Here is a 13949-nt window from a genome sequence, read left to right as displayed (position 1 = left end):
ATCCATCCATCCATCCATCCATCCATCCATCCATCCATCCATCCATCTCCAACCACCCTCTAATTCCTTGTGGCAGCACCAAGGGAGCCCAGCAGCCCCCGGGAAGCAGCACCAGCCTCGTCTGCGAGCCGTGAGCGTCCCGTCGCACCACAGGGACAGGCAGCACGCGCTGCAGCCGGGGCAGGACCCCGGGATGTGTGGCCCCGGGGCGGGGGAGCGGGGCTGATCCCGGCTCCGCGGGTGGCCACGAGGCCCAGGGTGGCTCCGCTCCCTCCCGCACCCGCCCCTGCCCCAGGCGCGTGGTTTTGTGTACCTGCACGGACCCCCCGAGCCTGCCGGCTGCCAGGTGAGCTCCCAAAGGCTCCTCGGCAGGCTGCCCACCGGCCTGAGGATCCCACAACTCCGTCCCCTCGGGCGGCTGCTCGCGACAGGCAGGAGGAACAGAATGAAAAGAAACAAAAGAAAAGAGGGAGAATGGGGAAGAGAAGGGAGAAGTGGAGGGAAGGGGCGGGAGAAGTGGCAAAGGGAGTCGAGAAAATAAGACATGCAAAAGCAAAAACATGACCGGAGCAGCTCGAGTTGGTGATTGCGGAGGGCACCCGTGCAGCACCGTCCCGGCAGCTCCCAGAGCGGTCCCTGCAGTGACAATGGGGGTCTGTGTCCCCCTGCCACCTACACACACAGCCCCCACGGCCAGCCCCCAGCAGGGCCACTCCACGGAGCAGGGCCAGCCCCCAGCAGGGCCAGTGGCCGTGTCTGGGAGCGAGCTGGGGCAGCAGAACCGGGGCCGCAGCCGGGCCCAGGTGACACCGTGTCCCCAGGACGACGCAGCGCTTGGCGGGGCCTGTGTGGCACGAGCTGTGCTGCTCCTCCAGGGCTCGGCTGCCCCACAGCCAAACCGTCCCCCAGTGAGCATGGCACGGCCCCATAGCTGCAGGGACACCCTGTGTCCCCAGGCTGGACACTGCTCCCACGCTCCAGGAGCTCTGTGCTTTGCTTTTCCCCCTGCTCTGGGGAAGGGATGTCCAACATGGCATTTCCCTGGTGCTGGAGGCAGAGAGCAGACCTTACTGGGAGCCAGTTCCCAGAATGAGCCAGAGGTGATCTGAAGATGTTTCTCTCTCCTTAGGAAGCGCTGCCAGTTAGAGCCAGGGCTGTGCCAGGCTCCCTGTGCTGGGCAGGAGCAGCCTGGGGAGGAGAGGGCGCTGCACCCCTGGCTCCAGCCCCTCTGCAGGTGCTCTGCCCCCAGGGAGGTTTGGGAGGACAAGGGTTTGTACAGGACTGCTGGGAAATACACCAGGTTTGCTGTTGGTGGCAGCAGTGCCAGAGATGTGTCCTGCACCAGGGCAGGACAGGCCACAGCACTGGAGCAGTTCTGAGCAGCCCGGCCCCTCTCCCACACAGCTCTTCCCAGGCTCCCTGTGCCCAGCCTGCTCCCAGAGCAAAGGCAGCCCCAGCGTGGGGCAAAATGCTGCCAAGCTGCCCCACCAATCCTGCCCTCCCTTGTCCTGTGTCACTGTCCCATCGATGGAAGGGCACCACGAGCAGAGCAGCGAGTCACTCCATGGGGACGCCGTCCTTAGCAGAGGTGGCTCAGCCTGCACCAAGCACTCCCCCACACTTCAGGCTGGACCCTCACCAGCTGATGCCCAGGCCTGGCACCCCCAGTCATGCTACAGCCCCCACAGTGCTTCCTCCCTCTTCTGCCAGGGGCACTGCCCTGGGCCCCTGGCAAGCTACAGACCCAGAGCTGTGGGAGGGAACTCCTTCCACAGACAGCACTGAGTGAAAATGATGCTCCAGCCCCTGCCACCACCCCTGCTGGGCTCCATGTCCCTGGAGCTGCAGCCCGAGCTGCCCATGCCCATGACCCCGTGCCCTGGCCGGGCTGTGCCGTTGCTCACCTGGTGTTTGGTGTGTGGCTGTGCTTTGTCTCTGTTCGAGGGCTGCACCTGCACCTCGCTGTGCATCGTGCCAATGGGGGTGGGCTGGGGGCACAAGGACAATGTCAGTGCAGCACGGAGCCCTCCCAGCACCCTGCAGCCAGATCCAGCCTCTGGCCAAACATGCCAAACCCCCAGAACCAGGGCCTGATCCCAGCCCCTACCCCCACCCCAGCAGTGCCACGCTTGGTATCTGGCTGCAGCAAGTCCATGGAATGTGCCCATGGCTGAAAGTGAGGTGCCAGCTTGGCTGCTGGGGTCCCCTTGGTTCCAGGAGCCGCAAATTCCCATGTCACAGCCCTGAAGCCGGTGACTGGTGAGGAGGGTGGAGCTGATCCCTTGGACACAGTGTGTGGCAAGGATGGCTGAGAGCCACATCCTCCCTGGCTGCTGCCACCGACCCCCCTGCCCCTCCTCCCTGGGGTGCCTCAGCACTCACCAGAGGTTTCCCTGCCCAGTCGTATTCGTAGTCGAACACGTAACCGTTCCTCTCGAACAAGTCTGTGAAGAGCTTCCTCAGGTAGTCATAGTCGGGCTTCTCGAAGAAATCCAGCCGCCGCACGTAGCGCAGGTACGTAGCCATCTCCTCTGCGGGGACACGGGGGCTCAGGGGGACAGGGGACAGGGGGCTCAGGGCTGGGGGCTGGGCTGGGCAGTGCTCTCACCTGGGAAGTTCTCACAGAGCACCTCCACCGGGGTGGCTCTTTTGGTGTCACCAATCTTCTGGTACCTCTCCTTTAGCGTGTCGGCCTGGAGGGACAAGGAGCGTCAGCACGGGGGAAGGCACTGGGTGCTGTCACACCGTGTATGATTTCTTGGACCCCCTTTCCCAGGTAACTCCTTCCCAGGGAATTCCCCGCCCAGGGCAGGTCTGGAGGGCAAACCCCAGGGTTTCCAGGACAGCCACTGTGAGAGCAGCTGGGAACCCCACACAGTGGGGGGACACAGGGAGACCTGCAGCTGCTCAGCACAGCAAGGGCCTGGCGTGCAGCTCAGAGCTGGTGGGATGCCAACCCTCCAACACTCCAGGGGCCAAACCTTCTCCGTCTCCGGGCCAGGGCAGAGCCAGGCCCACAGGCAGCCATGCCCAGGGGCAGCAGGAGCTGGCAGTTACCTTGAGGCCTTGCCAAGGAAGGCTCCCACGGAGGAAGTACATAAACATGTGCCCTAATGCTTCCAGGTCGTCCCTGCGGCTTTGTTCTGCATGGAGAAAAAGAGACATGGGTCAGCTCCCACTACAGCCACAGGCCCTGTCCCCCCCCTCCAGGTCCTGGAGCACCCCATGTGTCCTGCCAGCACCCTGAAGAGCAGGAGAGGCAGCTTGTCCCCAGCCCCACCTCTGGCACCCCTGCCCTGCAGTCCCTCCCCTCAGCCAGGGGGCAGGGCTGGCTGCCTGTGCCCACACACCTTTCCCCAGGTGGGTGTTGATGCTCATGTAACGCGCTGTCCCTGTCAGGCTCTTGTGCTCTCGGTAGGGGATGTGTTTTTTGGTCTCGGGGTCAATATACTCTTTGGCCAGGCCAAAATCGATGATGTGGATGGTGTGCTGCCGCTTGCTGCCCGGCCGCCCCACCAGGAAGTTCTCTGGCTTGACATCTCTGTAGATCAGGCTTTTGGTGTGGACGTACTCCATCCGTGTGATCTGGGGCAGGAGGAGACATCAGTGCCAGAGCAGAGACCCACCCCGTGTCCTGCACGCTCCTGCCCTGGGCCCTGCTCCGGCCACCTCACCCCTGCTCCCCTCAGCCTGGCCCCAGCCCCAGGGACGGGCACATCGGCTCCTTCCCACCACGGGAGACAGCCCCAGGCCAGCACCTTGGGCACAGCGAGAGGCTCTGGGCACACAGCTGCTTGTCTGGGCTCAGAGAGGGGCTGTGAGGGGGAGGAGAGCCCTCCCTCAGCAGGGAGGGGGTGAGGTATGGGTGAGCTGGGCTGGGATGTGCCAGCATCTTTTCCCCATTCCCTGTGGGATGCCCGTGCTGCCTGAGCATGGTGCCCACACATCCCCTGCTGCCCGGGGCAGCCAGGGGGCCAGGGGACCTGTGCAGGGCTGCAGGGGAGGTGGAGGTGCTGTACTCACCAGCTGGATCGCGATCATCAGGACGGTCTTGAGCGTGAAGGTCCGATCACACAGATCAAAGAGATCTTCCAGGCTGGGTCCGAGCAGCTCCAACACCATGGCGTTGTACTTCCCACAGGGGCCAAAGTAGTAAACCTGAGGAATTCCTTCTGCAAGAGATGGAGCAGGGGCTGTGCAGGGCTGCAGCAGGGCCATGCTGTCACAGCCACGCTGCTGCCGGCCAGGGGCTGCAGAGGGGGGATGTCCCTGCGCTGCCCTCCCTGCACAGCCAGCCTGGCTCTGCTCTCGGCAGCAGGGGGAAGGAGGCAGCTCCATCTGCATCCCTGACTCTGCCGCGGGGGCGGTGGGGGGAAAGAACTAAATCAAAAGAGATCAAAGATGAGACGATGCTTCTGTGTAGAACCAGCCTCTCCCTGTGGAGCAGATGGGCAGGAGCTCAAGCCGGGAGCGAAGTTGCAGAGTCACATTTAGGGAAAGCCTCTCTCCCAGCAGTGCCCCTGGCAGGCAGCTCCCCAGGGCAGCTCAGCCTGGCCCCGTACCTGCATTGCCGAGCTGTTTGTAGAACCGATACTCCAGATGCAGCTGGGGGGCCCGGGATTTTATGGGTTCCTTGGAGGAGAGAAAGGAGAAGAGTTAAGTAGGAAGCAGGATGTTCAGGGTGTCTGGTGTCAGACACCTCCTTCACATGCTGGCAGCAGCTGGACTGAGAGCATTTGGGGTTGGGAGCAATGGGTATAAAATGGAGATGAAGGCTCAGGGGATGATGAGAGAAAATCAGCCCATATGGGAGCCAGATCATCCCATCCGGAGAGGGGAAAACATTAATGGGAGCAGGTACCAGTGGGGCCACCCCCTCTGCTGCTGGCACTGGCTGAGCACAGCACAGGCCATGGTGAGGGCTGGGAGAAGACTCAGCTCTTCTTGCCCAGACCCGGACCATCCCATCTGCAGTGATGTGTGTTCCCAGCCTGCCCTTGATTCTGAGCAGCCACCCATCCACCCATCCATCACATCCCAACCTGCTCCACCCACCCCAACACCTGGGGAGGGGGAGAAACCTCCTTCCCAATGGCTTGAACATCCCCCATCCCGACCATGGAGGAACTCCCCGGGTTGACAGCTACTCACCAATTTGATAGCTACGTATTCGTTTGTGTAGAGATTCTTTCCTGCAGGGAGAGACACAAAAAGGAGATGAAAAGCAATCCCTGCATCACCCCCACCACACATTCGCCGCGGTCCCTGAGGGCTCCTGGGCTCACAAACATCCTGAACAGGTTCTGCAGCTCCCACGACACCTGAAGGGGCCTCAAGGCACAGCGGGGAGCAGAACCCACTGTGGGGAGTTGTGACATGCCTGTTAATTATCCTCAGGTGGGGTATGTGGATTCCTCTGGGACGGGCAGGCTCCTGGGGGCTGCAGCCAAGGCTGATAGGAGAGGCAGCAGCAGGGATGCGACTGGGCAAGGCAGGGACAAGGCTGGGACTTGGTGCTTCTCCCAGACACAGCCCCACAGGGAGAGGAGGCTACAGAGGGATGGCCAGAGTCGGGGGACACAGTGGGACCCCACGGAGGGCGGCAGGGAGGAAGGACCCCTGGGAGCACTGGAGCAGCTGGCAGTGGTCTGAGGGCACCAGAGGCAGGTGGAAATCTCTCCCCCACAGCTGGGGTCACTCCTGGGAATGGCACACGCTTGTGTGTGTGTGTGAATCAGCCTCATCCCTGGGGATGCTCCCGCCCACCCAAGGGCACAGGGAAGCCAGGAGCAGGCCCATGGCACGGCCCACACTGTACAAGGAGCTGAAGGCTGCAGGGAGTGCCCAGGAGAGCTGAAGGAGCAGCTGTGGCACCCAGCACCCTGTACATGACCCCCCACACATGCATGGGACTCTTCACACCCATAACCACAGGAAGGCTGAGCTCAGAGTGCCTCCACAACCCCCCAAAACCAGGGGGCCGAGGAAAAGGGGACACACCTGGGAAGCGCCAGCACAACTTCTGCCCAGGCCCATAAAGGCAAAGATTAAAGGTCTGCAGGAACAGCTCCGGGTGTTCCCTGTGCCAGAGCCCACAGGAGCCCGGGCAGGTGGGAGTTAAGGGCGGCAGGATCCCTCCAGAGCCAGCTGACTCCAGATCCCAGCGATCCCACTGCCTGGCATGTGCATATCTGATGGAGCTGCATCTGTCTCCTCGGATTTTCTCCAAGCAATTTGCTTAGGGAACAAGCTCCTCCTGGCGTAAGATTTCATCTGCTCTGACTGCTGCTCTCCACCTGAAGCAGCAATAAATCCTCGCCGGGTGACATCAGAGCCAGCTGCTGAGCGCCACAGTCGGCGGCAGGATTACGGGAAGAGGGATGAATGGGAGATATTAATGGAGCAGCTCCTCCCAGGATGGGCTCTGCAGCCAAGGAGGGGCTCAATCCTGCTGCCTCCCTGACCCTCTCCCATCCCAGGGGATCTCTGCCAAGCCACTATGTCTCCTGCCTCTACGTAAAGCAAATCCCTTCACAGCGATTAGGGAGGAGGGGATTTGGGAGGGAAGAAGGAATGTCTGGTGAACACAGTGTGTGCCAGATCCAGGGGGTTTGTCCCATCACGGACTGACATTTCCTGGGGAGCAGGTGGGACGCCCCCAGACCTGTGCACGGCTCCACAGGGCTGTACAGTTCAGTCCAAAACAATTACTGTTGCCTTCAGGGCAGCAACATGCGACCAGAACACTCACAGCTGGATTTTCCCTGAGGTCAGGCAGGCTCTGAAGGGGGAAAAAAATAACATGGTAGGAAAACTGCCAGAGGGACACTGCAAAAGGGACTCAGCCCAGCAGGGAGGGAGAAGGGATGGAGGCAGGAGAATCCCCCACAGTGGCATCTATCCTGTCCCTGCCACACGAGACCCCTGTGGCTCGCTGGCACAGAAAGCTACCAGCAACAAGGCTCTGGAGCTGGCAGCATTCTCCCAGCCCAAAAACGAGTCCAGAGCATTTGGTACTCCCCTCGTTCAGCCCTTCCTTGGGGGGCTTGGGCACAGCTGATGGACAAGATGGGGAGCAGAGAGAGTATGGACTGGTCAAATCACCACCCTCCGCTTCCCCTTTCCAAATTAAAAAAGGTGCAAAGAGCAGAACTGGCCTGTCATGAAATTCATAAACCAACAGAAAAGAAAAAGCAAAAGAGCAAGGAGGGAGGATTCCTTCCACGCCAGGGAACTCACCGCTCCAGCTCCTGGAGCCACTCGCTCTGCCCAGTGTTCACAAGGGGGCAACTTTGACACCCAAAATGTGCCAGAGCCCAGGGAGTACCTGGGAGGACTAGAGCAGGCAGGACTTGCAGAACAAAAGGTGCTTTTGAAAGGAAATAAAAGGGAAAAGTGGTGAGATGGGCGGCAGAAAGCAAATATTTGCATTGCAGGGGCCTTTGCCCGGCTCGGTGCTGGAGGTGTCTCTGAATCCAGCTGCCAGCACCTGCAGGATGTGTGGGATCAGAACGGGGCAACGCTGGGAGCAGGCAGCCAGGCCTGGGGCTGGGGGTGTTAAAGCCAGAGGTGGCTTTCCCGGCTGTCCCCTCCCCAGGGATTTGGCAGCGGCGCCTGGCACCTGCTCCTGCACATCACGGCAGCCCAGGAGGAGCCGGGCTCTGCGCTGGGCTCCCAGCTGGGTCCCCATCCAAGCAGCTTAGAATCACGGAATCAAAGAGTCATTAAGGTGGGAAAAGACCTTTAAGATCACCACTCCAAGCAGCAACACCACCATGTTCACATTAGCCCATGTCCTCAAGTGCTACATCCACACGTTTTTCAATGCTCCCAGGGGTGGAGACTCCACCCCTGCCCTGGGCAGTCTGTTCCAGTGCTTGACAACCCTTTTAGTGAAGAAATTTTCCCAATATCCAGCCCAAACCTCCCCTGGCCCAGCCTGAGGCCGTTCCCTCTCCTCCTGTCCCTGTTCCCTGCGAGCAGAGCCCGACCCCCCCGGCTGCCCCCTCCTGTCAGGGACTTGTGCAGAGCCCCAGGGTCCCCCCTGAGCCTCCTTTGCTCCAGGTTGAGCCCCTTTCCCAGCTCCCTCAGCCGCTCCTGGGGCTCCAGCCCCTTCCCCAGCTCTGTTCCCTTCTCTGGACACGCTCCAGCCCCTCAGTGTCCTCGCTGTGAGGGGAAAAGTGAGCACTGAGGCTGTCCCTTGCCCGTGGCACAGCACCAGAGTGCCCATGCCAGGACCCTTTGTGCAGCAGCAGCAGCAGCACAGAGCTGTGCTGGGGCACCTGGATGGGAATTTGGCTTCCCAGTCCCTGGCAGTGCAGTGGAGGAACACGGGACGAGGCAGCTCCACGCAAAAGCAGCCGGGCCCAGCCCTGCCAGCACTGCAGCTCCAGTCACACTGGCTGCACCAGGCCAAGCATTGACACCTCTGTGGAGCGCTGGGGTTTAACACCATCGGAAGAAAAATGTTATTTTAGAGCTTGACCTTCTTCTAGAGGAGGCTCTGAACAACCAGGAGGAAAAAGAAGTCCAAGTCTTCAGCAAGGGAGGCAGGAGCAGCAGGGATTGTGTGGGTTCCTCTCTCCCAAAGCCTCCAAAGACACCCGTGTGCCACCTCTGGCATGTGGTGGGTCTGTGGCTCCGGCTTCTGGGAGGTGGCCGAGCCCTTGGCCACACTGCAGGTGCTCAGAGGGAGGTCTCTGCAGAGCCCAAGACAAGGAGGGTGTCCTTGCACGAGCTGACCCCAGACACATTTTCAGAAGGCACCTTTTGTGGCCCCCAAGGAACTCCTTGTGAATTCCTGGGAGGCAGCAGGACAGGCGCGAGAGCTACAGCTCAGGAGAGCTTGGGAATGTCCCCAGCACCTGCACGTGACCCTTCAGCTGGGGCCTGCTCCTGGCTTACACACTGCCCAGACCCACTCCCCATGTTCTTCCCTCCAAGATCCTGAGTTCACTTTAAAAGATAATTAACTTCCAGCTTTTAATTTTCAAGGAAAACAGCTGCTGGGGCTCCAAGCTGTCAGCAGCAATGCATGCAGCAGTCTGGGAGAGAGGGGTGGGCACTGAAAAGCTGCAAAAAGCCCCTTTGCAGAAGTTTATTGCTGGAAGAACAGAAGCAGCAGCTGCTGCCAGGTCCTCCATCCTTCCCTGCATCCTGCTCTAGGCTGAGGCTGCCCTGGGCAGCTCCATGGCACAGCCTGGCAGGAGCACCAGCCCTGGGCCAGGCTCAGGAAGGGGCTCTCAGGGAGCACAGCAGGACTAAGGGCAATTCCTGGCTCTGAGGCAGCACTGAAGAAGGGAAGGACCTGCACAGCACCCAGGTGCTTTGGGCTCAGTTTTGACCTTTCTGCTTAAATGTCTGGGTTTTCTTCCTCTCCCCCTGCCCCAGCCCATCCCAAGCACTCCTGAGCAGCTGCTAAGGGAAACCTGCTCCAACAAATCCTCTCTGTGAGTGTGCTGGCCCCGCTCCCAGGGCACAGGGAGCTGGCAGGGCTGCAGCTCGGCTGTGCCCAGGGCCAGGGCACATGAGCCACCAGCCACACTCCGGTCACCCACTGCCACCAGCGTCCTGCTGCCTGGTGTTTCAGAGGGCAGTGTCCCACCCTGGCATGGAGTGGGGCTGGCTGTGGGCAGCAGATGGGCAGGGGGAGCTCAGGGGGCTGCAGGCAGCAGGCACTGCCCAGGGATGCTGTTGGAAAGGCCCAGGAGGAGCTGGACCACAGCTGGAAGCTGGCAGGGGGAGGGATGAGCACCCACCAGCTCAGTGTGAAGCTCCAGGACATAAGAAGGTAACAGGACCCAACACCTGCACAACATAAACCTGCCCCTCTGTGCCAGAGGGCTGGGGCAGCCACCCCACTCCAGCTCCCAGCACAGCTCTCCAGTCACACTGGTCCAGTGCGGAACTGGCTGGCAGCGCTGCCAGACTGGGACTGGCACCATGTCCCTGAACTGCCCAGGATGCCAAGGCCAGCGGGGACAAGGAGAAGCAGGATCCAAACGCACAGCCCTGGCAGCCACAACTCCTGCCCACGTCATTCCCCTTCTGGCTTCCCACAAATGCCTTATGCCAATTGGTTTTTTTTATATTTCATCTTTAAACAGATCACTTTTGATTTTGGACACCTCCTACATGGGTGGACACTCATCTCTACCTGGGGCAGCTCAGCTGAGGCACCCTAAGGACAGATCACCACATGCCTCTCAGTGTGGTGGAGAAATAGGGCAATGTGGTACCTTTTTGAGGAAGACAGTGTCCCCTTCCTCCATCCCCACCACTGGGAGCCAGAGGAGTCACCTCCAGGTACATTTTTGCAAGATCTCCTGGCCTCTGTTATGAAAGGAAAAAGACCAAAGAAGAGCTGAGAGCTTTTAAACACGGAGCTACAGTTTGGCCTCTAAAGCCTTGAGGACTGAATTCTCTGTTCCCAGGGGAAAGCTGAGTGCCCAGCAAGAGCTGGGGAGCGTCCCTGCTCATGTCACCACTTCACAGCAGGAGCCCTCTGGTCCCTTGCCATTCATCTGCAGTTGGAGGAATCCCTAAATCCAGAAAGCATTCCTGAGCCCTGATGCAGTTTGAAGGCACACCTAAGGAAGAGAGATGTGATTTTAGGAGAGAAGCCACGTCGCTGCGGCTTCCAGTGCTGTGATGCGATCTTGTGCTCAGGCCTGTACCACGTTATGGCCAGGCACTGCAGGGTGTGACAGAGCAAAAAAGCCGCGTGAAGGGACTGGAAGCTTCTCTTGCTGGTGGCAAGGACAAACTCTCACTGTGAGCATCGACCACTGCAGAGCCCCAGAGCGAGAGCTCACTGCTTGTCCCTCCAGCCACGAGCAAACCGAGCCCAACTGCTCCCAGGTCCCTGCAGCAGCCTGACTGTCAGTTTGACAGACATTCCTCAGGTCCATGTGAGACTCGTGTCCCCTTGGTGCTGCCCCTGGAAAATGAGGGGGAGGCCAAGGCAGGGGGGTCACACTGACCCTCAGTGCTGAGCACGGCAGAGCAACATGGCTGCAGCCTCCTGCATAGAACAGGATCCTGGGATCCAGCTCACCCCAAAACACGGATCCACTGCGGGATGCTCACTGGCAAGCAGGGAAAATGAGGTGCAAGGACACAGGTGGAGCTTGCACAGCTCAGGGCTCTCTGTCCACTGGCCATGCAGGGAGGCACCAGCAGCAGGAGTGTCCAGATCCACCCAGGGAACTGAAAGGAGCAGCTGGTGCGGCAAAATCCCCCCATACCTCTCCTTCCGCAAGCCTTGGGTCCGGAGGAAGGCTCAGAGCTCTTCATGACAGAGAAGACAGATCCTCGGCTGCTGAACTTGGGAACTGCTCGGCTGGATTTTAACCAGAGCATTTCCCCAGCTCAGCAATTATGCCACAATCCCGCCGGGAAGCGCAGGGACGGGGCGGGCGAGCCTGGCACCAGCCAGTCTGTCACGCTGGGAAGAGCTGACATTAACTCCCCACACAGGGAGGTGGGGAACTGACCCCACCCGAGCCGGGGCTGCCGCGGCTCCTCCCCAGGCCCACGGTCAGGGCAGGTTTAGCTCAGAGCTCGGTTTGAGAAGGCGCTGCTTAAAATATCACGGAGCAACAAGGCCTGTGGCTGTCACAGGCTCTGGGGACTGCCTCTCTTCCCTCTTCCCAGAGCACAAGCCCCATCCCAAAGCACTCACAGCCAAGGACAGTGCTACAGCTGGCAGGGACTCCACCCACACATCCAGTATGAATTCCTGGAGACAGCCAGACTGTGCCGCTGGCACAGAGGTGCCTGGCACTGCCAGACTGCTCCCAGCTGCCTGATGCCAAGCAAAGGGTTAACAGCTTGCTGAGTCTCCAGGGACATTCCCAGTCCTGGGAGAGGAGCAACCTCCCCACCCTCCAAACCGGAGTTTGCTTGAGGAGTTTTCTGATCAACTTGGTTCAAAATGGAAAGTGACCATGCAAAGTGCCCTGAATGGAATTTCAGGAGAGTCTCTCAAACAACCAGTTTCAACAACTGAAGAATTCACCCAGGATAAAAGATGGATTCTCTTCCCCAGACGTTTGTCCCAGCAGAGTGAACATCCCTCAGGCCCCCACGCTCCATCCCCTGTCCTGAGGCACAGCAGAAGGGGAGCATCCAGGGCACAAGTGGAGTGAGATTTGGTAAGCACACAGGGGCATCTCCTGAATCATTCCTCACTCAGTGTTCCTGGATTTGGGGGACACCCAGATCTCCACAGCCACCACCACTTACAACAGACAGACTCGAACTGCGGCGCTGTCCCTGACAGACCCAGAGAGCGACAGGCACGGGGAGGAGATGGGAAACACCTCTGCAACCAGTCCTTTGGGCTGGGATGGGCCTTGGTAGGTCAAGCACAGTGTGAAAGGATTAAGGGAGTGGAACCTCTGTGACAGAACAAGAGCTACCAGCGAGGGGCAACACTTCAACTCTGTGTGGCCAGTCAGCACCCCGGTGCCCATGGCCACAGCCTGTGCCAGCTCCCCCCGCTGCAGGAGGAGGATGCCAGGGCAGTCCTGGCACGAGTGAGTATGAGGACAAAGATGACCCTTCTCACCTAGACGGAGCTCCCCGAAATTGCCGCATCCAATCTTCTTGCCGACACGGAAGTTGGGACCCACCATTAAGACTCCCGAGTTGGTTCCAGCACCCCGGCCTCCATGACCACTCCTTCCTCCACCTGTCTTGGACATCCTTTTACCTTCCTCCAGCTCCCCTTTCCCTCCTCTCTTATCAAAATCCATAAGTTTGTGATACCCCGGCCTCTCCACGGTTACGCTGCTGCCATACAAATCCCAGAGCTGCCGAAAATGGAAGGGTGAGGAAGAAAGAAGCAGGGTTCTTCTTGGTTAATACACCATCCCGGTGAGCGGTGGGAGGGCTGGGGTCTGGAGGGTAAGGAGGGGTAAGAGGCCGTCCACGGGTGCTGGGCTACTGAAATGTTAGTGCTTCCCAAGGTCCCGCCGGGACTGTCATCATCGCCGGTCACAGGGAGTTCTTTGGTGGAGAGAACATCCTGCAGACAGGGTCCTCCCAGCGCAGCTCCTTGGTCTCCCAGCTGTGGAAAAAGAGAGGGAGAAAATCAGTATGAGGAGGCAGAGGACAGCAGAGGGTTGTGGGCTCTGGGCTCCTGCCCCCAGCTCCACAGAGCCCCTCCAGCACCTTCCCTGCAGACAGGTGATTCCTACAACAATGACAGTGCTGCAGTTGAGGGGTGGGAGAAGCTGGGATAAACATCAGGATCATCCCAGAGTGCCCCATGCCTGAGATGTTGGCGTAAATAAACAAATAAATGAATTTTAAAAAAGCTTGGTTGGCCGGAGGTGAAATGGTTGATGAGCCATGTCAGAGCCAGCTAAGAGTGATGTGGGGACAAAACTGTCCCCATGGGGAAGGGCTGCTGGCAGCTTCTGGAAGCATTCAGAAGCACCAGCCAGGGACTCTGAGAGCCCCCAAGAGCAGAGGACACATGTGAACCCAGCATTACGGGCACACCATGCCAGGTGTGGGGATTCCCATGGAGTGGAAAGGATGTTCACCTGGCTGGGAGGGTCCCTGCAGATCCAGGGGCAGGGGCCAGGAGAGTTGGAGCACTTTCCACTCCAGCACCAGCCTCTGCTGGGGTGGGCTGGGATCTCGTGCCAGCAGCCCTGCCCAGGACATTGTTTCTGGGGAACAGCCACACTCAGGTGCCCACCACAGCTCACCTGGGCTGGGGGAAAACACCCACTTGGCAAACAGGAACTTACTAACACCCCACTGCCTCTTCCTCTGCTCTTATCAACCAACCTTGATTTTAATTGCAAAGCTGGGAGCGAGGCCCCTTGGCTGCAGCCTGGGCCAATGCTGTGACACTCACCAGAGCAATGGACGCTTGGGGAGCTGGTTTGCTCAGGGGTGCAGCACTTTGCCTGCCTCATGTGCTCCCAGTGAGG

The 13949-nt window shown here is 59.7% G+C and overlaps 1 protein-coding gene across 2 annotated transcripts in view; it reads right to left on the bottom strand.

Moving 5' to 3' along the window:
- Window positions 1-13072, bottom strand: part of CSNK1G2 (casein kinase 1 gamma 2) — a 15547-nt gene extending 2475 nt beyond the window's left edge. The window contains exons 1-10 of one of the 2 annotated variants that reach the window (XM_042023356.1): window positions 12572-13072; window positions 5152-5192; window positions 4563-4632; window positions 4024-4172; window positions 3351-3585; window positions 3058-3143; window positions 2609-2693; window positions 2383-2531; window positions 1905-1988; window positions 314-418 (exon numbers count right to left, since the gene is read on the bottom strand). In XM_042023356.1, coding sequence (XP_041879290.1) covers window positions 314-418; window positions 1905-1988; window positions 2383-2531; window positions 2609-2693; window positions 3058-3143; window positions 3351-3585; window positions 4024-4172; window positions 4563-4632; window positions 5152-5192; window positions 12572-12758 — 1191 coding nt within the window. In that variant the 5' untranslated portion in view covers window positions 12759-13072. The remainder of the gene's footprint in view (window positions 1-313; window positions 419-1904; window positions 1989-2382; window positions 2532-2608; window positions 2694-3057; window positions 3144-3350; window positions 3586-4023; window positions 4173-4562; window positions 4633-5151; window positions 5193-12571) is intronic. The other variant, XM_042023357.1, reaches the window with a different exon arrangement.
- Between the last annotated feature and the right edge of the window lie 877 nt (window positions 13073-13949).

The sequence above is a fragment of the Corvus kubaryi genome, unplaced genomic scaffold (assembly GCF_017639235.1).
Source record: "Corvus kubaryi isolate FWS band 111438036 unplaced genomic scaffold, C.kubaryi_AGA036_p1.0 37241, whole genome shotgun sequence".
Taxonomy (NCBI): domain Eukaryota; kingdom Metazoa; phylum Chordata; class Aves; order Passeriformes; family Corvidae; genus Corvus; species Corvus kubaryi.
This window is presented reverse-complemented; position numbering and strand designations above follow the sequence as displayed.